The sequence below is a fragment of the Zootoca vivipara genome, chromosome 17, assembly GCF_963506605.1.
Source record: "Zootoca vivipara chromosome 17, rZooViv1.1, whole genome shotgun sequence".
Lineage (NCBI taxonomy): Eukaryota > Metazoa > Chordata > Lepidosauria > Squamata > Lacertidae > Zootoca > Zootoca vivipara.
The window spans coordinates 6287081-6313564 of record NC_083292.1 but is presented as its reverse complement, the minus strand read 5'-3'; the positions used below and the strand labels follow the sequence as shown (position 1 = coordinate 6313564).

Sequence of the window (26484 nt, the reverse complement as noted above, 5' to 3'; positions counted from 1 at the left end):
ATACATCACTTGGCTGGAAAACTCCACAGCAAAATTGGAAGAAGCGTGCTTTTCAAAGGGTGGCTGCATGTCGATTTGCATATTGCTTCAGGAAGTGAAAATTAAGGAGGTTCTCCTTTCAGCGCGGACTGAAATGAATTCCCCACCACCACCTGTATTCATGGGGAGCAGACTGAGGGAATGCCAGATAAGGAGTAAAAAACTAGAGCAATGTCCGTTTTAGGATGCCGATGTAACAGCAGCACAATGTTTAGTCCAGTCTCCCATTGCGCCCTTTATTTTGTTGTGTGTTTGTGTAAATGCTTTTTATTAACTTATTATTACAGCACATACACATATGACAATTAGAAAACAAACTACGAAAGAAAACACAAAATAAATGATAAACATATATCCATAAATCCGCAAGTATCTGCACATGGACTTACGTTATCCAATCTTTAGTTCTTATTCTATTCTAATAGACTTCCTCCTCAACGCGGCTCTGATTTTACACTTGATAAACAGTTTCACTGCACCATTTCTAAAGGTTGCAGCAGAAGTCTACACAATCAGCCTCAGATGTTCCACTCAGCTGGCAGGTGTCACACAGATTATCTCATCAACTTAACCAAAGCTGCTTCCAGGACAATCAGTTTCCTTTCCTTCCCCCATATTTTTTACAAGGTTGAATAATACTTCCCCCAAGAGCTGAAAGTGATATGCGGTTGTGCACACATGGATTCTTTTCTGTGATGTTGCGGAGCAGGTCTTACAAGGCTTCTTTGAGTATTTTACAAACCTGCAGCCCTGATTTGACCTCAGGTTATAGCAGGACAAGGACCCAGGTGGTGCTGTGGTTAAACCACTGAGACTAGGGCTTGCTGATCAGAAGGTCGGCGGTTCGAATCCCTGTGACGGGGTGAGCTCCCGTTGCTTGGTCCCAGCTCCTGCCAACCTAGCAGTTCGAAAGCGCATCAAAATGCAAGTAGATAAATAGGAACCGCTACAGCGGGAAGGTAAACGGTGTTTCCATGTGCTGCTCTGGTTTGCCAGAAGCGGCTTTGTCATGCTGGCCACATGACCTGGAAGCTATACGCCGGCTCCCTCGGCCAATAATGCGAGATGAGCGCGCAACCCCAGAGTCGGTCACAACTGGACCTAACGGTCAGGGGTCCCTTTACCTTTACCTTATAGCAGGACAAACATAGGAATCTGCCTTGTATTGAGCCAGGTGATGGGTCTACCTAGCTCAGTACTGTCCACACTGATAGGCAGCAGCTCTTGAGGCTTTCAGACAGGGGTCCTTTCCAGCCCAACTTCAAGATGCCAGAAACTGAAATGGACACTGTGCACAGCAGATGATCTATCATGGAGCAATGGCTCTTCCCCAAATAAATATCCAACTTAAAACCTGATATGGGAACATAGGAAATTGCCTTTTACAAGGTCAGACCACCTGGACTGGTTTCCTAGGATTTAATAATAATAATAATAATAATAATAATAATAATAATAATAATAATAATAATATATTATTTATACCCCGCCCATCTGGCCGGGTCTCCCCAGCCACTCTGGGCAGCTTCCAACAGAAGAATAAAACACAATAATCTATTAAACATTAAAAGCCTCCCTGAACAGGGCTGCCTTCAGATGTCTTCTAAAAGTCTGGTCATTGTTTTCCTTTTTGACATCTGTTGGGAGGGCGTTCCACAGGGTAGGCGCCACCACCAAGAAGGCCCTCTGCCTAGTCCCCTGCAACTTGGCTTCTCGCAACGAGGGAACCGCCAGAAGGCCCTTGGTGCTGGACCTCAGTGTCCGGGCAGAATGATGGGGGTGGAGACGCTCCTTCAGGTACACTGGACCGAGGCCATTTAGGGCTTTAAAGGTCAGCACCAACACTTTGAATTGTGCTCGGAAACGTACTGGGAGCCAATGTAGATATTTCAAGGCCGGTGTTATGTGGTCTCGGCGGCTGCTCCCAGTCACCAGTCTAGCTGCCGCATTCTGGATTAGTTGTAGTTTCAGACTATGCGTCCTCCCTAGTCTTACCTTGGAGGTACCAAGGATTGAACTGGGGACCTTCTGCATGCAAAGCAGATGCTCTGCCTCTGAGCTATAGCGCTTCCTCTTCCAATGTGTCTGTGTCAAAGGGTCTTGAACTGGGTTTGAAGCAGGGACCAGGACTGATGTCAGTCATAGAATTATAGTATCATAGAGTTGGAAGGTACCCCAAGGGTCTTCTGGTCCAAGCCCCTGCAATGCAGGAATCTCAGCTAAGGCACCCATGACAGATGGCCATCCAAGCTCTACCTAAAAACCTCCAAGGAAGGAGAGTCCACCACCTCCCGAGGGAGCCTGTTCCACTGCAAAACAGCTCTTACTGTCAGAACACTCTTCCTAATGTTTAGTTGGAATTTCCTTTCTTGCAGGTGGATCACTTCCCAGATTGCTGCCTCCCCCCTGCGCACATTATTTCAGTCAGATATTGGCAGTTTTACATCAAGCAGCTGGAGATGACTACTGGGTGGCAGAGAACCACCTTTTTTTTTATTTCCCCATCATAAACTCATTGAACTGTAGGATTGGAAGGGACCCAAAGAGTCATCAAGCCCAACCCCCTGCAATGTCCTCAGCCTGTAGCAATGCTTCATTAGGGACATTATGGAAAATGTAAACAGCAGTGTCCAAACTTGGTCACTTGGTGCTGATAAGAGTACTGGGAACGGTGACAAATTAACGTATGGTGCATGGTTAGGCCAGTGTTTCCCAACCTTGTGCCTCCAGCTGTTTTCGGACTACAATTCCCATCATTCCTGACCACTGGTCTTGCTAGCTAGAGATGATGGGAGTTGTAGTCCCAAAACATCTGGAGGCACAAGGTTGGGAAACACTGGGTTAGGCAATAGGAGTGGTCTAGCAACTGCCCAGTGCGGCAACAAGCCCCTGCTTGGTCACGAAGCTCATTGGTCGGTGTGTTTGAGCCAGTCACTGCCTCTCAGTCTACATTGTTGTGGAGATTAATTGAATGGTAAAACCATGTACGTCACCTTGAGCTGCTTGGTGAAAAAAGCTTGCATATAAATGCAATAAATAAAATAAACAATAAAATTAAAAATGGCCTTCTAATCTTCACAGTCAGTGGAGCAGCATTCCTGGCTAATGAACTTCAGATTCTGGCTCAAATACCTGTTCTAGTAACTGGCCCCAGGGCAGTGACATAATGGTAAATTTTGAAGGTGCTTATTTTGGAGGTGCTTGTCATGATAGCTCCTATGACTATGCCCCCAAGGAGAGTCCGAAATGCAGGAAGCTCTCCCTCCCCTATCTATATATCCACACACACATACAGTATATACCACAACACCCAATTTATTAGTGTCATCATGAGTGTGCATGCACACAGAAGCTCATACCAAGAACAAACTTAGTTGGGCTCTAAGGTGCCACTGGACATTTTTATTTATTTTATATATATATATTTCTACTGCGTCAGACCAACACGGCTACCTACCTGAATCCAGAAATGAAATTGTTTGCTTTTAATTAGGAATGAAAACAACCTTGCAAAGAAGTGCAATCATTTAAACCATTAGTAGGAACCAGGTACACCTTCAAAGAAAGGGAAAGTCATATCCAACCTCTGCTTGATCATTTCCCCCTCTTTCACTGCCGCCTTCAATGCTAAGCTGTCACAAACAAACTTGAAAGCCTTGTTATCACCTCATTTGGTCAACAGAGCAGGCGAAGCCCATCAGTTACCCAAGCATTCCAGCAGAAGATGTCTTTACTCCTGCTCTGAAAAATGCCCCAGAGCTGCATTCGTATTCACCTACATCAGGGTTTTGGGGCTAGACACCACAGCCACTGGTCAAGATTCAGGTGTGCCAACTCACTAACTGGCCCTTCCAGTCTACAAACTGGAAGCAACAATAGCAAGATCATAACCCTTCAACTCTCTTTTAGGAATTATTTTCTGTTTCTAGCCTCTGGAGGGCTATCTGGCCCCCAAAAGCTATTTCCCCGCTCTCCACTACGATCAGTCCTGCATTAATGTAATTCATATAAGCTTGAGACATAAATATGTTCATGTGTGGAATCCTTGGGGAAACCTTCAGTTGCCTAAAGCTCAGGAAAAGCAGTTGTGACCTTTATCACAAATATCCCTTGACTGTAAAGCATAGAAATCAAAGGGAAAATACATAAATAAAGCTTGCCCAATATTTTCGGTTAAAGTTCTTTCATCTGGGATGCGGAAACCTAGGAAGCTGCTTCGTGCAGAGTCAGGCCATTGGTCCATGTAGCTCTGCTGCACTGTCTCCACTGACTGGCAGTGGCTTTCTGGGTTTCAGACGAAGCACATTCCCAGTCCTACCTGGATATTCCAAGGATTGAACCTGGGACCTTCTGCATGCAAAGCAGATACTCCGCCACTGAGCTACTGCCTTTCCCCCAATCTAAGCTTGCCAGTGTCAGCAAAGAGCAGTCAGCTGAAAAGCCATCTAAGTCAACGCACCCACCAATCGCACCCAGCAAACACAACACAGAAAAGACATGCAAACTCATTATACCTCAGGATGAATTGGTCCACGGTGATGTTGTTGGTGACCGTCACCAAAGCGCTCACAACCTCTCCTTGTCTGATGGGTTTCGCTGGCAACCAAATGACGACATTGCTGTCCAGCCACAGCTCTGTCAGCTGAGAGCTCTCCGGGGTCCTGTAGAGAGTGACGGAACCAATTCGCTGCAAGTGGGACATGGTTTCCCCTGACCCTTCCTTCCCTGGGCGGATGGCGTTCCCCTTCCGAAGGTCTTCCGAAGTACACTCTGCTTTCTCATCTGCAGGCTGAATGGTGTAGTAAAGCTCCACTGAGCTCCCTTCAGACTGATTGGGTGCTTTTTTGCGGCCGGTGACAACCGTCGCTGGGCTAAACCAGGTGGGCTGAAGTTCCAGGTCAGCCACACACAAGCCCAGGTGACCCTTCAACCTGCAGCTGCCCCGAACCTCCCGCGTTTCCCGAAAGGCAAAGACTCGCATGCAAGGCAGCTGCTCCGTCATGCTGTAGTCATCCCAATCTCTTCCCACAATGTAAAAAAGAACTTGGACTTTGGGCCTGGTCAAATAGACCTTCTCACTCATGATGTACGCTTTCAGCTTCCAATTGAACGTAAATTTGTTGGGGGATCCAAAAAAGCTAGAGGTCGGCAGCAGGTCCTGGGGCACAGCCTGTTCCACAGAGAAGGGCCCATAACTAGTATTGATCACGGGGGTCTTCTTGGCTTTGTAAGTGAAGAAGGTCTCCATCCGAGATTGCAAACTGGAGTTCCGCATGAATTCCTGGTTAGTTTCTTTGAGGAAAAACGAACTCTCGGTGCTGGAGATCTGATATCTTACAGGTAGATATGTTGGCAGAGAGGAAAACTTCTGAACATTGTCCGAGGCCCCACGGCCAATGGTCACTGTTGGCAAAGAAGGAGGCAAAAAAAACAAAGAACAAGATGGGTCAGACGAGACAATGCCCAGTTAGCTGTGATTCAGGTTTGTGCAAGAAAGCTCCAGTTTGGTTCGGGGCCCCGATTTCATGACCTTGATTGGGTCCTAATTCAAACAGAATCACTCCATGCCCAACATGATCTGAGGCCTGAACGGAATTGGGGACCTTGCAACATGCTAAGGTTGACTGTCGTGGGGGTGGGGGTGGGGAGAGATTCCTGGACTACATCACCTCTCATTCTCTGTCTCCCCTCCCCACCACATGTTTCATATCCCCTCCTTGACAGATCCAGAGCACTCTGGGTGGCTCTGACCCCGTCCAGTGCAACCCAGGGCTGCCTCAACCAACTCTGGACAAATCCCAGATTAGCCCAATTCAGTTTGGGATCTGGGATTTCTCCAGACCAGATGCAGTTATGGCTGTAAATTAAGTTTTATCAATCAGTGTCTCAGGAGTGGAGAAGTATCAGGAGTAGGGAACATCATGCCCAGGGGCCAAGTGCAGACCTCTATCTGGCCCCCTGGACTCTCTTGAGGCAACGGGTTCTCTCTCCAGACCATACTGTGCTCTGTACCCTCCTTGAACGTACCTCTTCCTTCCTGAATTCATCCAATCTCCCATTTCAACGATCAAAGCCAGGGGTTATCACTATATCCTGTGGCAGCAGATTTGATTTAAAAATCCCCAATGTGATAAATAACTTTCCTTTGTCTGAACATAAGAAGGGCCCTGCTGGATCAGATCAAAGGTCTATCTAGCCCAGCATCTTGTTTTCACAGCAGCCAACCAGATGCCTATGGGAAGCCTGCAAGCAAGACCTGAACATAACAGCATTCTCCTCACTTGTGATCACCACCAAATGGTATTCGGAAACACGCTGCCCCCAATAGCATAGGTAAAACATAGCCATCATGGCAGATAGCCATTAAAAACCTCCTACTCCATTAATTAGTCTAATCCTCTTTTAAAGCTGTTCAAGTTGGTGGCCATTGCTACATTTAGCAGGAGCAAATTCCATCGTTTAGCTATGCCCCATGTGAAACCTCTTTCTGTTGTCTGTCCTGAATCTTTTATTCTGACCCAAATCTACCTTCAGGCAAAATATTATTGAGCTGAAATGAACTGGATTCATCATAGTCTTGCATTTTGGAGCATGGTTGCTATTAGAGACTAGCAATGCTGGGAACTTGCAGAGGCACAGAGAGCTACAAGGATCTCACTTGTAGTGGTTGGGCCAGGGTGGCACTGCTTCTCTGCCCGCCCCCCCCCAATCCCCATTGTCACAGTGACATACCAGGAGGAAGAGGGGAAGAAGCAAAGGGCGGCATAGTGCAAACACACCGGCAAAGCCAATGCGGCACTCCTGCTGGTGTGTTTGAACCTTGCCCACCTTGCTGCCACCTCATCCCTCCTTCTCACCTTCCCAGCACACCACACAGATGGCAGTGACAGAACATAGGGAGCTGTCGTTTCATTGGTCCATTTTGCTCACAGTATTGTCTACACTGACTGGCAGTGGCTCTCCAGGGTTTCCGGAAGAGAGTCCCCCCCCCCCGGTTCTACCTGGAGATGCCAAGGATTGAACCTGGGGCCTTCTGCTTGCAAAGTAGGTGCTCTATCACTGAGATGTGGATCTTGACATCTCAGGGGCTTAGCTTTGCTCGTTTTTTTGCATTCTTTTTAAAGAGAAAATTTTAGCTGTTTAATAACCCGCTAAAAAACTTAATTCTATGATTTACAGGTCGCAAATTCTCAATTCCACCACCATTGAAAAGACTGGCAGATTCATCAATATTCTACCAAGGCACTGCAGCGCAAACGCATCAGCACTCATCTGCCTTTGTACAAACATGGAACTAGGTGGGATGCCAGCAAGTGAAAAGCAATAAAGGGAGGTACGTACTTTCTTCTGATGAGGCAGGGATAGGAAAATAGCAATGAGTACCACCACTCCAGAATGTTAATTTAAGGTGATGGACCTTCATATTTAATTCATGTTGGAGAGATAGGTGGCAGGATTTGCTCCTTCCAAATGAGCAAACTGCCATTAAGAGCCAGAAAATGCAATAGGAAATAGTAATAGCAATTGAACAAGAATAGAATACACAACAGTGGATGAATGGCAGAAGAAGTTGATAGAATTTATGGAACTGTCTGAGCTGACCGGGAGACTCCGGGATCGGAGTGAAGTAGCAGCGGAAGAAGATCGGAAGAAATTTAAAATTTATTTAAAGAATAAACGTATAATAGATTAGAATTAGTGGAAGTGAGGGAGATAAAATAGAGGTTGTAGATAATACAATGGTGTGAAGTAAGTGTTGATAGAAGTTAAGGACAATTTAATTAAGAAGTAAGATCTAGATAGAATATAAAAGGATAAGATATAAAAGATTAAAGAATTAAGGTATAGTTAAAGTAATAATTAGAATTTATACAAGATTTAGAGTTTACTACGGAGGATATGTAAAGAATCGCAGAAGGAGGTGGAATGAGAAAGTCAATAGATTGGAAATAAGGGTTATAGTTAGAATTTTTGTTTTTGCATTTTTGTATTTTTTCTTTCTTTGTATTCTTGTTTTTTTCTTTTTAATGTTTTGTAATTTTCTTAGTGTGTTTTGTATTTTTGTATGTTTTGCTGTTTGAGAAAATATTTAATAAATACATTTTTTTTAAAAAATTAGAATACAGTATATATTTTGCTTTTGCTAGACATAGGGAGCTGCGGGATGCTGAAATTCACACACCTGTCCCCAGGAACCACTGGACACCTTAATCAGCAACCTCTCTTGGCTTCTGGGATTTGAGTAAACAACGCCCCCACAATTTCTAGCATTTCGTCACAAACATAAGGATTATGGTTATTTATTTTATTTTATTTTTTAAAAAACTGAATGGTAAAGCCTACATCCTCAGGAATTTGAATCCTGAACCCAGCACCTGTATGACACCACCACTCTCACAAAAGCAACAACACCACACCCCTAAGGATAGGATTCAAAACAATGCACAGTTACTTCTACACCTGCTGAATCCATGTCCACCTCCAATTTAAAAACCCAAAGTTCTAGCCATCAGATTCCAATGGAAACACAAAGACCTCTATAGCTCTCCCTGTGTCAGAGGCACAGTAATTTGTACTGATAGTGACAGCAATTTTTTAATGTCCAAATCAGATTTGAATGGAAATGACATGTACTCTGCAATTAATTCAATTTTTTGGAAGTCGCCAAATCTTTTTTCTTACTCCAGAATAACAGAACCAATTTCAGCCACATACTTCTCATTTTGAAAAACAAAGTCAGGATTCCCCCCCCCCCCAAGATGGTCCTTCATATTAGGAAAGTGATCAAAAATTTTGATTGTAAGGTAAGCCATCATTAGCTTAAAATTTGTTCTGTAGCTATTTTAATCATGTTGCCAATGCATTTACCTTTACCTTGTAGCTCAAGGTTCATATCACTAAGTTTACCTGTGTTTCTCCCTGTGTCAGAGGCCCAGGGAGATGCTGCAGTTGTCATGGTTTACCACACAGGGTAGGCCCATAAAAAGCCAAAGGTTCCTGACGGTAGATATTCTTGACAGTTAATCAGACCTTTTCATTTAAAGGCTTAGGCACAGCATGATCCTTACTTAACCCTGATTGCACAGAGGTCACGGATGAGATATCAAGCAGGGCCCAGACAGAGCCATGAAGTCTAAGCATCCTGAAGACCTTTTTATTAAATTCCTCTGGGCTAGACTCTAATATATCTTGGATGGGTGCTTATTACCGGCCCGCTGCCGTGAAGCGAAAATTGCAACCCCTGTAATAAAGGGGATTTTCTATTTTCACCCTCCCCTGCAGGGATGCTTCACCATCCGTCAATGTTTCGGGAGCCTTTACCGACACAGATCAAACGCTGGAAATCTGTGGACAAAGCCACGTGAGCCCTTTGTGCGGAAATAAGCTCTACACAAAGGTAACCCAAATGCAGTGACCAAAATAGTTTTGTTGGGGGGTGCGGGAAGGTGGGATTAAATGTGCCCTACAGAGATATGACGACATTCTGAAATGTAGTCCACTTGCAAGTTCCAATGGGTAGCCGTCAGTTAATTCCTACTGAGTAGACCTGATCAAGTTAATTCAGCTAAGTTGATATGGTAGGTGATATGATAGCCATGTTCAAATATATGAAAGGATGCCATATGGAGGAGGGAGAAAGATTGTTTTCTGCTGCTCCAGAGAAGCGGACACGGAGCAATGGATTCAAACTACAAGAAAGAAGATTCCACCTAAACATTAGGAAGAACTTCCTGACAGTGGGAGCTGTTCGGCAGTGGAATTTGCTACCAAGGAGTGTGGTGGAGTCTCCTTCTTTGGAGGTCTTTAAGCAGAGGCTTGACAGGCATATGTCAAGAATGCTTTGATGGTGTTTCCTGCTTGGCAGGGGGTTGAACTGGATGGCCCTTGTGGTCTCTTCCAACTCTATGATTCTATGATTCTAAGATTCTAAGTTAGTTGTGCCCATTACTTTCAATAAGTCTGCTCTGAGTAGGAGTAGCATTGAATGCCACACCATGTTTGCAAAGAATTTGAAAGGTCTCATTGTAACCCAACCTTGTGACATTTCTGATGATCGGAGCTTTTCTTCAGTGGTGGTGTCCTTATCTCCCCCAAGGACTTAGAACTCAAACTGTTACCATGGCTGGAGGTCATGGTTTATTGGTGAATCCAGTATAGTGTCCCAAGCAGGCAAACTGGAAGCAGGCAAATTATGGCAGAGTATAACAAACATGGCTAGGCTTTAGCTAAGACATTGATCCAAGTTTCCTAGACCAGACAGATGGGAAGTTGCCTGCTCCTGATGGGGTTACACTCCCTCTGAAGGAATGGGTACATATTTTGGGGCTACTTCTGGATCCATTACTGTTGCTTAAGGCTCAGGTAGCCTCAGTGGCACAGAGTGACTTCCACCAGTTTTGGCTACCGTGTTTCTCCAAAAATAAGACACCGTCTTATATTTATTTTCCCTTTTAAAAAAACAGACGCTGGCTTATTTTCAGGGGATGTCTTTTTTATTATTTTTAAGTGGCTTCTTTTCGGGGTATGGCTTATTTTAGGAGAAACACGGCAGTGGCCCAGCTGCATCCCTCTCTAGACAGGGGTAGCCTAATGTTTGTTGTCTATGCTAGGGTAACCCCTTGGTTAGATTACTACAATGTTTTATATACAGGGCTGCCTCTGAAGATGGTTCAGAAACTTCAGCTGGTGCGAAATTAAGCGGCCAGGTTGCTCACCAGGGCAAGACGGTTTGAGCATATAATGCCAATTCTGGCCCGACTACACTGGCTGCCGATTAGTTTCCTGGCCCAATTCAAAGTGCTGGTTTTGACCTATAAAACCTTAAGCAGCTCAGGACTGCAGTACCTTAAGGACCACCTCTCTCCATATGAACAGACCCTGTAATCATCATCTGACATGCCTCCTCCATGAGAGATTTGGAGGGTGGCAACACAAGAATGAACACAATAGCACAATATTATTATTATTATTATTATTATTATTATTATTATTATTATTATTATTATTATTACCTGTCCTGTTGGAGATGGCAAAAGAAAGGGCATTCAAATGGTACCTTTAAATTCTACGCAACCTCAGTAGGAGGGTAAAGTTTTGGTACTCATCATCTTATAGATATAAGGACTCAACAGAGTTTTGCAGTTTATCGGGGGAAAACTCCTGCTGTTTTGGAGAGCTCTCCTGGGTCCTGAAATGCCCAAGTTTGACCAGCTACCTTGAACCAGTGCTGTGTTATTTGCTTCATGCTTCCTGCCACTGGCTGACCTTTGCTCCAGGCTGAATTTCCCCAGATCATGCCCAGGATTCCATGGGCATTTGTACCAGCGGAAATAAGAGGTCTCATCTGACAAAGTCGAAATCAGATTTCATATATTACAGAGATGAATCACTGCATATCAGGGATGTACTGTGACATTTATGATTATGCATACAGCAGCAGTGAGGAGACTGGGGAGTGTCTGTGAGCTTTACTTCCTGCACCCTTGGAATCCCTGCAAATAGACACACACACAACACACACTTTTTGCTCAGTCCTATCAAATACAGATCCATTTCAAAAAAGGACAGACCCTGGACAGTCAATAGGTGTGTGTATATGTGTGAAGGACCTAATTCAGATGCCTCAAACTTCCCATCTGTTTTAACACATTTAAATGTGTCCATTAATTTCACCAAGATCAGTCAAGCGGTCAGGTCAGCCCTGTAAGAGTCAATGTGCTTTATTTCTTTGTTTGCTTTCAACATAACCTTCACCAACCTTTACGGCATCCTCCATCAGGAGGCAGCCTCTGTAAGGTCATCGACCGGCAGGATAGGAGACGTTCACAGGTTTCAATCACAAGAATCCCACAAGGTCTAGAGCCAGCTTACACATCGTTTGTGAGAATTAGCCAGGAGGTGAAGAGAAAGACAGGCTAGTGGGATGAAAGGGCACGAGTATATCCAGAGTAAGAATAAATAAATGGATATCTGGAGTAAAAGGCCAAATTCTCCTTGCAATGCATAAATCAGAGTCAGCGGCCTGTCATGGAACATTAAATCAATCCATGATACTTTTCTAAGATGGTAATGGTCAGTCCAGCCTCCTCCCACCATTAGACATTAAAGGGCATTTAAGAAGAATGAACAGAAAACAACCCTCCACTCTCAACACTTAAATTTCCACACGTCCTTCATAATTCTTTTGAGGGTCAACACTGGTACGACCAAAGCTTCACTGCAATAGGATCTCGTGCGTCTGAACAACAGAATCACATTGAATGAGTAGATTGCTCCAAGGGACTCCAGAGCTTGAACTGAGAAGCTCTGTGACCCTCTAGATCACTGGTCTCCACTAGTGGGTCATGACCTGATCCAAGGTGGATTGAAAAAGCAGCACTAACACAATGCAAATATATGGTAACAGGTTAAAAAATGGGTCTTCAATTACATGTTTGGTTTAAAAGTGGGTTCCAGGTCTGAAAAGGTTGAAGACTACTGCTCTAGATGTTGCTGCACTCCAATTCCCATAAGCCCAACTAGGATGATGAGAGCTGGGCTCCAACAGCATCGGGGGGGGGGGGGCTACAGATTCACTACCCCTGCAAAAAACTACCTATGGGAAGAATCATAGCTCATTGGTAGACCAGACGTTTCTCTTATTGAAACATGGGAGGAAAACAGGAGTTGAGGTGCTCAAGGCAAGCAGGCGCTGACAATAAGAAAGTGATGGGTCTGCATCCCAGTGACAGATGACATGCTTTGTCTTTAGAAGACTCCGGGTCCAATCCCTGGCATCTTCGTTGAAAGGACTAGAGCCATTAGTCCACCTAGACCAATACTGACTTCTCCATTGCATTAGCAAAGCTCTTTCCCAGCCTTTCAATCTCATATGCCTTTTAACTGGTGATGTCAAGAATTGAACCCAGGACCTTCTGCATGCAAAGCACATATCCTAACATTGAGAGGCAGGCCCTTCACTTTCTGATTGCTGTGGCCAGTGGCACAGACATCAGCCACCCTTGGACTCATCCGTTTCTGCTTCTCTTCCACCAAACTCCTCTCTTAAAGGTGGGCTTATGCACAAAAGAAGCCACTTTATGCCAAGGAGAACCCAGTGGAGGCTGGTGCACATTGGGACTTGTGGGGTGGAAGGCAGGGGGCCCAACCGCAGCCAGCACCAGAGCCAGTGGCAGACAGGGCCAACTAATGGTAATTCCTGTTTGGCAGGGGCTTGGACTGGATGGCCCTTGTGGTCTCTTCCAACTCTATGATTCTACAAAGGTGACAATAAGGAAGCCTAGAGCCACTGCCACCCAGGACGTATTGCAAATATAAAGGCAGTGGAGGCTGGCCCACCAGGGTACATGACATACTGCCCCACCAACCTTCTCACCTAGCCCCCACCTGCCTGCCTTCTTACCTACAACCACTCCTAGGGTTAGCTCCAGCTGCCAGCTTCTTCCTCCTCCTTAGTCTCCATGTTGTCCTTGTAGAACTCAGAAGGGAGGAGGATGGGGATGAAAGTGGAATTATTTGGCTCTGCCTCTCACTGACTCCACCTCCAGCTGGCCTTCCTACCGCCCACCCTACCAGTTCCAACAATCACCGGCCACCACTGCTCCAGAATCAATGAGAGATCCACCCACAGGAAAATGTATCCCTCTGAGCGAGCACCAGCCTTGCATGGTTGTAGGACAATAGCTTGTCACCTGTGATTAAGGAGACCTGCAGGTTGAGAGCAGGGGAAGCTCCATCAGAGTGATGCTCAGCGCCACTGCTGTTTATGTCTCCTTTATATGCTACATCAAGTTAATACAAATAAAATAGGTCATGCCTTTATGATATAGGGATGGGTGGGGGAGAGAAATAATGCAGACGTTTCCTAATTAGGGCTGCATTGTTCTGAGGTTTCCCCTGTCAGGCTGCTCTTTTATTGCATTTTTTTCTTTGTGTTAGGCCAGCTAATTAAAGAGGGGGAGGAGAGAGGGGGGAGGCAAATCCTGGATCCGATGACATTCCCCCCCTTTCTTTCCTTAATGGCAATGCATTTTTCTCCCCCTTTCAATTAGGGCCACCACCATTAATGGATTGCTCTGCTGAATTAATAGCTCAGAGGCAGTATAAAAATAGAACCCATTTTAATCAGAAGCAAGGACCATGACCCTGCCATTGCCATCATGGAAATACCAACACCGGCTATACTTGAAGTTGCTTCCAGCAAAAAGCTCCACGTCTTCAAAGATCTCCAGGCAGAGAATTGGAAACCAGGCTTTTGTGCCCTCCTTTTCTGTGGCATTTTTTGCAGCTGGCCACAAGAGGGAGCTGCTGCTGCTGTTGCACTGTCCACTGCACTTGGGTGTCACCAATGCTGCTGGCCAGAAGGAGGTACTGCAGCTACTAACTTAGAGTTGTGGGTGTCATAATAAGGCTACTGTATCAGAGCTCCAGCTAGCTTAAGGGGACTGACTCCTAGGCCATGGGTAGGCAAACTAAGGCCCGGGCCCCGGATCTGGCCCAATCGCATTCTAAATCAAACCCACGGACGGTCCGGGAATCAGCATCTTTTTACATGAGCAGAATATGTCCTTTTATTTAAAATGCATCTCTGGGTTATTTGTGGGGCATAGGAATTTGTTCATTTCCCCGCCTCCAAAATATAGTCTGCCCCCCCCCTACAAGGTCTGAGGGGCAGTGAACTGCCCCCCTGCTGAAATGGTTTGCTGATCCCTGGACTAGGCACAATCCAGCCTTATAAAAACTCAGATCTCCTAAATAGGAACGCCATCTTTTTTTAGAACAAAGGATGCACCCTAAATCCAACATCCTGCATCACAGAAAATGCAAACCTATGGAGCATGGAAGCCAACACTCTGCCTGCTGTTCATCCCCACCCCACCCATGCCTTTAAGATAGTGGTCCTATTTAGCAGTTTGGGCTAGCCATTGATAGATATTCTCCTTCACATTTTTTTCTCATCCCCTTTTGAGAGTCACATAAGCCAGGATGCAGTGCCACACCCCTTCTAAGAATATACAACTTTCTAAGATTATACAATATTCTTCTAATTATACAATAACGATAATTAGGGATGCATTTCAACAATCAATACAGATCTCCATTTGTTGACTTTCAGGTAGAGCACATATTTTTTGTGCACATATATGGGCAAATGGCTTGGAACATTCTAGTATCTTCTAGAATGCACCCAGAGATGCATTTTAAATAAAAGTACACATTCTACTCATGTAAAAACATGCTGATTCCCGGACTGTCCACGGGCTGGATTTAGAAGGTGATTGGGCCGCATCTGGCCCCCGGGCCTTAATTTGGGAACCCCTGGGCTAAACACTTCCTGCTTCATACTCATTGAGCAGCTCTAGGACGCTGGAAACCGGGACCCTCTACTGAAATAGTATTGGATCTTTGTGTTGGAGATTCATTCCCTGTGTTTGCATTCGTGGGATTGTTGTCTATCACATGACTGTATTTGTGTTTACATTCCACAGAGTGGGACGTGACGAAGACAGGATGTTTGTGTTCCTGTGTTCCTGAAGTGGGACTGTTGCCCTTTGTTTTTTTCTCTTTGCTGTCTGATGTTAGAGGGAGAGGGAGCCATCTTGCAGTGCTCTGTGCGTGTTTATATGTAAATAAAAGTAGATTAGCCAAATGCTGTGCTATTGAGTTCTGCTACGCAATTGCGCAAACTCTGCGGATCCATAAGTGTGCTGATGTCTCCAAGGCATCAGTCGGTGTGATGTTGGGGCTGGAGAAAGCTTGTGAAGCTCCCGAATGATCTACCAGGAGGGAGAGAACATGCCAGCCGGGCATGTGTCTCTACCAGGGTCCTACTCGAGAGTAGGAGATCCTGACACTTTGACACACACCCCCTCAGGACACCACACCACTGAACTAAAGCTCTGTGGCTCAGTGCTATGCCACAATGGCACCGTTTTGCCAGATGCAAACACTGCCTTAAAATCAGTAGCCATGAAAACAGAGCTCCCCCGCTAACAAAGCACTCTTGAGGCATAAAATCCCTAAGCAGGGAGTTTCCAGCAGCAAAGACAATTCACATTCTAGACTGTAGTGAAGGTGGGAAAGAATCCATTTACCCTGGAGTAAAAATCTTTTAAAATAATAATAATAAATTCTTTATTGTTTTAATACTTTAAAATACAAAAGCAAGATAAAGAAAAAAGATACACGCAAAAATTAAAGAAAGAAAAAAAGATGCAAAAAACAAAATACAACCATAAAAACAATGCTTCCAATTATTCTCTCTGTAATTTGTGTTTTCATTATTTTATCGCACAATTATAACTATCTGCTTGCCTTTTCATTTCTTATTATTTGTACCAGGTTCAGCCTAGATCTGCTATTTGGGTTTCAGATATACCATTATTCGTTAAATATTCTTTAAACATCCTCTATTCCTTCTGTGTCTTTTGTCTCATTTATTCTCTTATTCTTCCTGTTGTTTTCACCAACTATAGGTACTCTAACATTAAAATCTGCCAATCTGTTATGCTGGGTAAACGTTTACTTTTCCAATTTCTAGCCACTAAGACTCTTGCTGCAACTCTCCCATACATTAGCAGTGTCCTTTTTTTGTTGTTTTAATGTCTTCTGGTATTATGTTTAACAAAAATATTTCTGTTTTTTTCCCTAAATGTATATTTTAACAGTTTTTAAAGTTCTTCATAGATTAGGTAAAGGTAAAGGGACCCCTGACCATTAGGTCCAGTCGTGACCGACTCTGGGGTTGCGCGCTCATCTCACATTATTGGCCGAGGGAGCCGGCGTATAGCTTCCAGGTCATGTGGCCAGCATGACAAAGCCGCTTCTGGCAAACCAGAGCAGCACATGGAAACGCCGTTTACCTTCCCGCTGTAGCGGTTCCTATTTATCTACTTGCATTTTGACGTGCTTTCGAACTGCTAGGTTGGCAGGAGCTGGGACCAAGCAACAGGAGCTCACCCCGTCACAGGGATTCGAACCGCCGACCTTCTGATCAGCAAGCCCTAGGCTCAGTGGTTTAACCAGAGCGCCACCTGGGTCTTCATAGATTACATTCCAATATTTACAAATGTTGGGGCAGCGTACCCTGGAGTAAAATCTGCAGCAGTCGGCCTGTGTGCCCCAGCCTGCGGCCAACTCCCTGTGGCACCATGTTTGTGGCTGAGCATCAAAGCCACAAGTTGCACCCACAGGACCAAGTATCTGGGATGCTGTTCAATGGCCGTTTGTGCCTCCCAGTGCCAATTCTGCCAATTATTCATTGCAGTCCTTTTATTTACTGCTAAACCTGTCATTCTCTTTGGTATCACATTTAATAATAATAATAATAATAATAATAATAATAATAATAATAATAATATGTTTTGTAGTTGAAACCCAAAAGAATTGTAGTTGAAACATAACACAGCAGCTCTTAATGAGAAACTATTAACAGGCATTCCCCCCCCCCCACCTCCCAGACTCTGCCACCCCTGATCCACCCCTTAGAACGAGCCTTGGCAACCTGAGCTGATGCCTGAACTTTCACCTTTCTCTTGGCAAAGAACCAGACTAAGTCAACATCTCTGGGCTGGTTTCCATTACCAGCTCCTGATTAACATACAGAAGAGTCATTTCTCCCCCCCCCCCACCCGCCCTCTTTCTTCCAAGCACCCAGCAGAACGGGAAAACTTCAGAAGAGGGGGCCTCCCAATTGATGTCTGACTTTGGAACTGAGCTCATAAAAAGGGAATAATTAAAACCAGGTTAGGGGATGGGGGGAGAGGATAGATTCTTCAGAACTGTTTCCCCCTCCTCTGCTGCTTAACATTGCACTTCATCACAGCCTAAGAAAGGAAAGGCTGAAGGTTGTTTTGCATCCTGTCCAATGCTTAAAAATAATAATAATCTGTCTGGATCTATCAGATATGGGAATTGCTAACCTGCAGCTCAATGAAATAAGTTGCTTTTCTAGAACTTGGTGCCCTGTTGACCCTCACGGCAGGTCAAGTCAAGGGGCCTCTTGCATCTGCCCCCTAACCTCTTTTCCAGAATCATAATTCCTTAGTACAAATTGATGGTGTGCCCACGTCTTAAATACTTTGCACTAGTCTAATTGCTCCACCTCAAAAACAATACTGCAAAACTGGAGGGGGGAAATTAAGGGGCCACAGAAGTGATCAAGGGGACAGAGATCCTTCCCTAGAAGGAATGAGGGGAATTTCACTTGGTCCTCATTTTTAAGCAAACCTGACCTTATTTCATTGTTTCATTGTTGTATGCCTGCTTCCTAAGTAATAAACTGACAACTTTTCTTAATGAATATAACATCCTATCTGAAGCCCAGGCAGCCTATCGAGAGAATCACTCAACCACAGACCACTGCCTAATGCTGTCTTTCCTAGCCGAAAAATATACCAGGCCGCTTCAGGGCAAGCTCTTTGTGGCATTTATGGATCTGAAGTCAGCATTCGATTCTGTCCCCAGATCCCATTTGTGGACCAAGTTAGATCAGATAATACAGGACAAGCGTCTCCTCTTTCTTATAAAAGCCCTATATAACGGAACCAAACTGCAGGTCCGATGCGGTCAGCAGGGACAGCTATCAAATAATATCGAAATGAGTAGGGGGGTTCGACAGGGTTGTGTCCTGGCCCCAACATTGTTTTGCTTATTCCTAAATGATCTAGAAGAGTGCCTAATGGACGCAGATGGTCACCTTCCAAAAATAGGTATAAGAAGGACCCCCTTGCTGCTTTATGCTGATGACGCGGCCATAATTTCACGCACCAGACCGGGTTTGAAACACCTGTTGATGAAATTTTCTGAATATTGTCTTGGAAATGGCTTAACAATAAATTATGAAAAATCAAAAATCTTAGTATTTGAAAGAAGCTTTTCCCGGTTAAACTGGTCGCTGGATGGCCATGAACTTGAACAGATTAAACATTTCAGCTATTTAGGACTAACATTCCACCATACAAGATCATGGAAGTACCACTGGCAAACCTCCCTTCAAAAGGCGGAGATTACAAAACTAGCCATACTCCGATTCTTCCATACAAAGGGCGGCAAGTATGTACCGGCAGCTCTAAAAGTATTCAATGCAAAAACTGTCCCCCAAATCCTGTATGCAGCAAATGTCTGGCAGAATGGGGACCTGCCTAAGCTAGATGGCTTCCAAGCACAATTTATTCGATCCTTGCTTCAGGTGCCCAATTGTGTGCGAAATTCCATACTCCTGCTAGAAACGGGTGAAAGCCCAATTTCAACAAAGGCATGGTGGGCTGCACTAAAACATTGGCTCAAGATTGTAGCATTTGAACTTGGGGAGGGACTGTATAAATACCTGAACAATGAGGAATACATCAGCCAATGGCAGAAAACCATGGCGAGAAAAGCCACTGCTTTAGGTCTGTCACCCACCCAACTCTATTGCCTGGGATATGAAGGTGCCCTAAAGACCTTAAAGCAAAGACTTTGGGATAATTCACACAGTGATCTACGACATCAATCACTTGCGATCTGCAGTCCATTGGCAGTAGGAGTACAATATGGGCATGTCTTTAAGCCAGCAGCCTATATTCAAAACTTGACAGTGCCAAACTACCGAAGGCTGTTCACAAAAGCAAGACTGAATGTATTCCCCTCTGCAGTGCTGGAGGGCAGGATGAGAGGAGTACCCTACCAGGAAAGACTGTGCTCGTGCACCCATGATGTAGATTCTATAAAACACATTGTGCTGCACTGTGGGAAGTTTGAGCAAGCTAGGGCTGAAGTGATTTCACCCCTGCTAGCCTTGCTCCCAGGAAAATCAGAGGATTTCTATATCAGGTTCCTATTGGAAGACCGGTCAAATGCCAGAACACTAGCAGTGGCAAAGTTTTTATCGGTGGTCACAAGAACTAATGTTTCCTATTCCGAATTTGAGTAAGATGTCTGAGTGGTTTGAGGGCGGGGTGTCCCAGCTGTGTATCGCTTGGTAACGAATTGATGGGTCTATGGACCGTAATAAAGATTGTTGTTGTTGAACTATTATGAGGATGGGAATGGAGTAACCCTTCCAATTTTGCAACACACAGGGAAATACATAGGAAGCTTCCATATACCAAGTCTGACCTTTGGGTCATTTAGCTCCATACCATCTACACCAGGCACATCCAACAGGTAGATTGTTGGCTCCCCAAAGAAGCTCGACAACTTTGGCTCTCCTAAAAAAGCTCAACATTTTGCCCTGCACCCCAAAAAACAGGGCTTTCCTTCCTAAGAAAAACTCAACAACTTTGACCTAAACCCCCCAAAAGGGGTTAGATCACTGCCAGTTTTTAACTCTGTGAGAAGATCGCAGTCTCTTGGGAATTGGCCACCCCGATCTACACTGACTAGCAGGGGCTTTCCAGGTTTTCAGGCAGGGGATCTTCCCAGCCCCACCTGGAGATACTAGGGATTGAACCAGAGGTCTTCTGAATACAGAACAGATGTTTGTTCTACCACTGAACTATGGCCTTTCCACACCTCTTAAGAGCCACATCTTAATGGCCAAGATGTTGGACCTGAAACATTTACACACACAAAGCATTTACACTTGATCTTAGCTAATTACTATTATAGGGATGCGGGTGGCACTGTGGTCTAAAACAGAGCCTAGAGCTTGCCGATCAGAAGGTCAGCGGTTCGAATCCCCACGATGGGGTGAGCTCCTGTTGCTTGGTCCCTGCTCCTGCCAACCTAGCAGTTCGAAAGAACGTCAAAGTGCAAGCAGATAAATAGGTGGGAAGGTAAATGGCATTTCCGTGTGCTGCTCTGGTTCGCCAGAAGTGGCTTAGTCATGCTGGCCACATGACCCGGAAGCTGTCTGCAAACAAACGCCGGCTCCCTCAGCTAATAAAGTGAGATGAGCACAGCAACCCCAGAGTCATCCGCGGCTGGACCTAACGGACCTTACTATTATTATACTACTGTTGATGCATGAATTACAGCAAAAGAATCCCTGACAGAAAAACCCACAATGAAGGAGAGCCCATCCACTGTTGAGCAGCTCTTACCATCAGAAAGTTCTTCCTAACGTTTAGTTGGAATCTTCTCTTGTTGTCCAATCCTCCCTTCTGGAGCACCAAAAAAGAAGCTTGGCTCCACCCACTGGTCTACTTGTTTGTTTTAAAAGAGGTTGTCAGATTGAAGAGTCCTACTGCAGTGGAGGCTGGCTTGTTAGGGCAAGTGGTCAACCTCAGTTTTGCCTCTGTACTTAACAGCCAGTGCTGGGGGTGCCAGCTTCCTCTTCCTACTTAATCTTACTCTTGTAGAACTCAGCAAGGAGAAGGAGGATGGGGAGCGGGGACAAATCTGGAACAAGTTGGCTCTGCTTGTCATTGGCTCCAGCTCCACCTGTTATTGGGGCTCCCAATTCTGCCCCAGAAGCCTCAATGGGCACCAAGCACCACTGCCAGAGACGGAGTCGTGGAACTTCACACCACAGCCACCATCACAGGGGGTTCAATCTGGAATACCAAGAACATCAGATCTGGGCGAAACCTAAGCACAATTTCAATGCAAACAATGGCCTTAGATGTGGAATGACCTAATTTTCTTTCTTGGAACTTAGCAAAATAAAAAAATAAAAAAAATCCCAAGATATGCCCAAAGTGGGCCGGGCCTTCTTTTTCTGATTACTGAACAGAAGGTAGTCATTTATTTAGTGTTTTCAAACATGATCCTTTGTAGAACGTTTCTCCCTTCCCATTGTTCCCGCCAACGGTGATCTCATTTCATAGCATGCCTGCTCAGGCTGAATTGAAAGCAGAGATGCTCAGAGCTAAAGCGTCTGTTCCCATTTACTGTGGCTGCAGCAATGCAGGTAAAGGGAAACACTGGCTCAGGCAATCTTTCAGCTTCGCTTTTTTTTAACCATTTGGGAGATTACGAAAGGAACTGCCACACACGGTGCTTCCAGAGTGCCTTGATGGTTCATGAAAGCCCTTTGAAGAAGGATCTTCTCCCTCCAGAGAGATACAGCTCGGTGACAGGGCATAATAACATAGGATAAGCTTGCGGGAACAGGCTTGTGGCCCATCTAATCCAGTATCCTGTTCTCACATTGGCCAACCAGATGCCTATGGGAACCCTGAAAGCATGACTCAAGCACAAGAGCTCTCTGTCCTCCTGTGGTTCCCAGCAGCTGGTATTCAGAAGCATTACTACCACCGACTGTGGGGGCAAAGCATAGCCATTGCATACCTGCCAAGTTGCTGTTGGAGAAATAAGGGACCGGGCGGAAGCAGCAGACTGGAAGTAGCACTGCCGCCATTTTGGAACTGGGCGGAGCATGCTCAGAAGTGACTTTTGATGCTGCTTTGCCCAGTTCCAAAATGGCCACCGCGCCAGAAGTCGCACTGCAGCCATTTTGGAACTGGGCAGAGCAGCATCAAAAGTTGCTTCTGAGCATGCTCCACCCAGTTCCAAAATGGCGGCAGCGCCAGAATAAACCGGGGGGAAAACAAAAAAATCCGTTTTTTCAGCTAGGAACAGCTGGAAAAACGGGGATTTCCCAGGGAATACGGGAGACTTGGCAGCTATGAGCCATTGTAGCTCATTGGTAGTCTTATCTTCCATGAGAGTATGTTTTGCGTGCAGAAGATCCCTGTTCCAATCTCTCGCATCACCAGGTAGACTGATATAAATATCCCTGTCTGGAGCTCTACAAAGCCACAGTCAAATCAGTGTAAACCAGATGTGGGAAACCAAAAAGCTCAGGGACTGAATGCCTGGGTGGCTTCCCATTGAGGCATCTGGTTGTCCTCTATGAGAAATGGGTGCTGGACTAGATGGACCTTTGGTTTGATCCAGCATGGCTTTTCTTTAATCATGCTGGCTGGAGCTGATGGGAGTTGGGGGTCCAACAAGGTCAAGAAAGCCATAGGCTCCCTCATCACTGCAATCAACTGTTCTCATTTGGAGGAAGTCCCAACTTACTCCCACTTAAGCTACTAGGAACAAGGGTGGCACTGTGGTTTAATCCACTGAGCCTCTTGGGCTTGCCGATCAGAAGGTCGGCAGTTCAAATCCCCGCAACGGGGTGAGCTCCCATTGCTCTGTCCCAACTCCTGCCAACCTAGCAGTTCGAAAGCATGCCAAAGTGCAAGTAGATAAATAGGTACCGCTGTGGCAGGAAGGTAAATGGCGTTTTCGTGCCCTCTGGTTTCCGTCACCATGTCTCGTTGCACCAGAAGCGGTTTAGTCATGCAGGCCACATGGCCCAGAAAGCAGTCTGTGGACAAACACCGGCTCCCTTGGCCTGAAAGCAAGATGAGCACCACACCCCATAGTCGCCTTTGGTGGACATAAACTGCCCAGGGGTCTAGTTACAGGTAGGTAGCCGTGTTGGTTTGAGTCGAAGCAAAATAAAAAAATTCCTTCAGTAGCACCTTAAAGACCGACTAAGTTTATATTTTGGTATGAGCTTTCGTGTGCATGCACACTTCTTCAGATACACACATCTGAAGAAGTGTGCATGCACACGAAAGCTCATACCAAAATATAAACTTAGTTGGTCTTTAAGGTGCTACTGAAGGAATTTTTTTATTTTGCCCAGGGGTCCTTTATCTTTACCCACCTTTACTTAAGCTACTGAACTCCATTACTGGATCTTCCTGCCCAGGTTCTGTGGGTGAATATAAGCTTGTCTACATACTGCCTCATCTTTGCCAATAGATGAAATTGCTGTTGAAGCCTCACTCTTGCGATTTTAATGTTGGCAAGTAAGCAGTCGACTCCCCTCAGAGCCAGGAACTGTCTGCACTTTGACAATGGGCCACCAGGGGGAGCTGCTTGAGTGTCCCTTGCAGTTTTTATGCCTGCCCCCCCCCAATCCCACCCCATCTAACTGTTCAGGTTTCCATATCAAAATTTACCCCAAACAAGCCTCAAATCCCCAGGAAATCACAGGCATGAACATTCAAACACACAAACCATCAACACAAGAGAATTCAAACAGCAGAGAGGCATTCTCCATTTAATTCTGTTCTAGCATCTCTTCTTGGATATCTACGCCAATCAGAGTATGTGGTGAATTTCTGAAAAACCATTCATCTGTGGTTTTCATCAATGACAGTGGTTTTGGCTTTGATCATACTGGTTCTGGCTGTCCTGGAACACACTACTGCGGGTGTGAGTGTTTGTGTTTGCCTGCTCTAGATTATTACAATTTATATGCCTCTGTATTCGATGGCCAGAACAATGGTAGGCAGGACTTGACCACAGCTCAGTGGCAGGGCATCTGTGGTGGAACATCTGCTTAGCATGCAAAAGGTCCCAGATTCAAACCAGTGGAGGCTGGTCAATTAGCCTGTCTACCTGGCAGCTAGACTGGTGACTGGGAGCAGCCGCCGAGACCACATAACACCGGTCCTGAAAGACCTACATTGGCTCCCAGTATGTTTCCGAGCACAATTCAAAGTGTTGGTGCTGACCTTTAAAGCTCTAAACGGCCTCGGTCCAGTATACCTGAAGGAGCGTCTCCACCCCCATCATTCTGCCCAGACACTGAGGTCCAGCACCGAGGGCCTTCTGGTGGTTCCCTCGCTACGAGAAGCCAAGTTACAGAGACCCAGGCAGAGGGCCTTCTCGGTAGTGGCACCCACCCTGTGGAATGCCCTCCCACCAGAGGTCAAAGAGAACAATTACCAGACCTTTAGAAGGCATCTTAAGGCAGCCCTGTTTAGGGAAGCTTTTAATCTTTGATGGAATTCTGTATTTTGATATTTTGTTGGAAGCCGCCCAGAGTGGCTGGGGGGAACCCGGCCAGATGGGCGGGGTATTATTTATTTATTTATTTATTATTATTATTATTATTATTATTATTATTATTATTATTACCCTCAGCCAGCCCCCACCTGCCAGCTTCCTTACGGCTAGTCTAGGGAGTAGCACTAGCTGTCAGATTACTTTATTTTCCTCCTCCTTCATCTCACTGTTGCCTTTACAGAACTCACCAGGAAGGAGGTCAACTAGAAGTAGTTGGTTCTGTCTATTATTGGCTGTGGCTCCACCATCTGTTGATCAGCCTTCTGACCTGCCAGTCCCAATGGGCACCAACCTCCACTGGCTCAGTCTCTGGTGTCTCCAGGAAGAACTGCAAAGAGCTCCTCTCAGAAAGCCACTGCCAGTCAGAGTAAAGGCTGAAGCAAAGGTAAACGACCCCTGGATGGTTAAGTCCAGTGCAATTCGATTATGGGGCCGAATTCCACATTCAGGCCAAGGGAGCCAGTGTTTGTCTGCAGACAGCTTTCTGGGTCATGTGGCTAGCATGATTAAACTGCTTCTGGCACAACAGGACACCATGACGGAAGCCAGGGCGCATGGAAATGCCGTTTACCTTCCCACCGCAGCAGTACCTATTTATCTACTCGTGGTAGGCTTTCAAACTGCTAGGTTGGCAGGAGCTGAGACAGAGCAAGGGGAGCTCACCCTGTCATGGGGATTCGAACTGCTTACTTTACGATTGGCAAGCCCCAGAGGCTCAGTGGTAGACAATACTGGACTAGGTGGACCAATGGTCTGACTCAGTGTAAAAAAAAACCTTCCTGTTCGCTTCTCATTGAGCAATTAAGTGAAGCCTTCTAACATGGTGTAAGGGTGACTCCCTACAGGGAGCCAGCCCCCATCATCCTAACATCCACCTCGCCAAGCACAGGGAGCAGCAGTGGGTCTGAAGCAGCCAGGGGGGAAGGGAGAGACTCGGAGGGAGAGAGCAGCCAGTGTGCGGAACGATGGGAAAGCTCAGGGGAGGAGAGATGTAGGCAAGGGCTCCAGGATGCCGGAGAGCCATTCCACCGCTTTGACCAGGAGGAGGCTGAGAGGGCATCGCTCCTTCCGGCGCAAGAGTTAAGGAGAGCACCGTGATGCAGGTCAAGGGGGAGGCGTTTTGGGATGCCCCGCTACTTTGCTGGCGTAGGAACAGACGTACGCCATTGCCGGATTCTGGTTCGGACTGAGAGGTCATGTTTTAAGCTATCTCTGCACTGTAAATACCATGCACAATAAAAGTCATTAAAGACAAACTGGACTCAAGCTGAGTTACTCTAGAGTAGCCACGACGACCCTCTGACACATGGCTTCCCTTATTTCTTCAAACAAAATACCTTGTGCACTCCAGATCTTATAACCTACAACTCCCATCATTCCTGGCCACTGGCCATGCTGGCTAGGGCTGATGGGAACTGGAGTTCAAAACATATGGAGAGCAAAATGTTGGCTATCCTTGGGCTAGAGGCTTGCTTTTGCTTTGCAAAGCTGAAAATGGTCCAGAAATCTGCAGGGCAGGGGTCAAGACTGCCAACAAGCCCTTCTGTGACAACACCAAGCCTGTCTTTTAGCCACAGAAACCTGACCATGCCAGGTCTTACAATGGTGAGCTAACGGGCAAGGCTGCTTAAAATTCAACCATCTAACCTTTTTTAAAAAAATGTGCTC

General features: G+C 45.7%; 1 protein-coding gene across 1 annotated transcript in view; it reads right to left on the bottom strand.

The window, feature by feature from the left end:
* LOC118075944 (transmembrane protein 132C) overlaps positions 1-26484 on the bottom strand; it is a 273846-nt gene that overhangs the window by 174829 nt on the left and 72533 nt on the right. The window contains exon 2 of the mRNA XM_035098371.2: positions 4554-5442. Within this exon, the coding sequence (XP_034954262.2) occupies positions 4554-5442 (889 nt within the window). The remainder of the gene's footprint in view (positions 1-4553; positions 5443-26484) is intronic.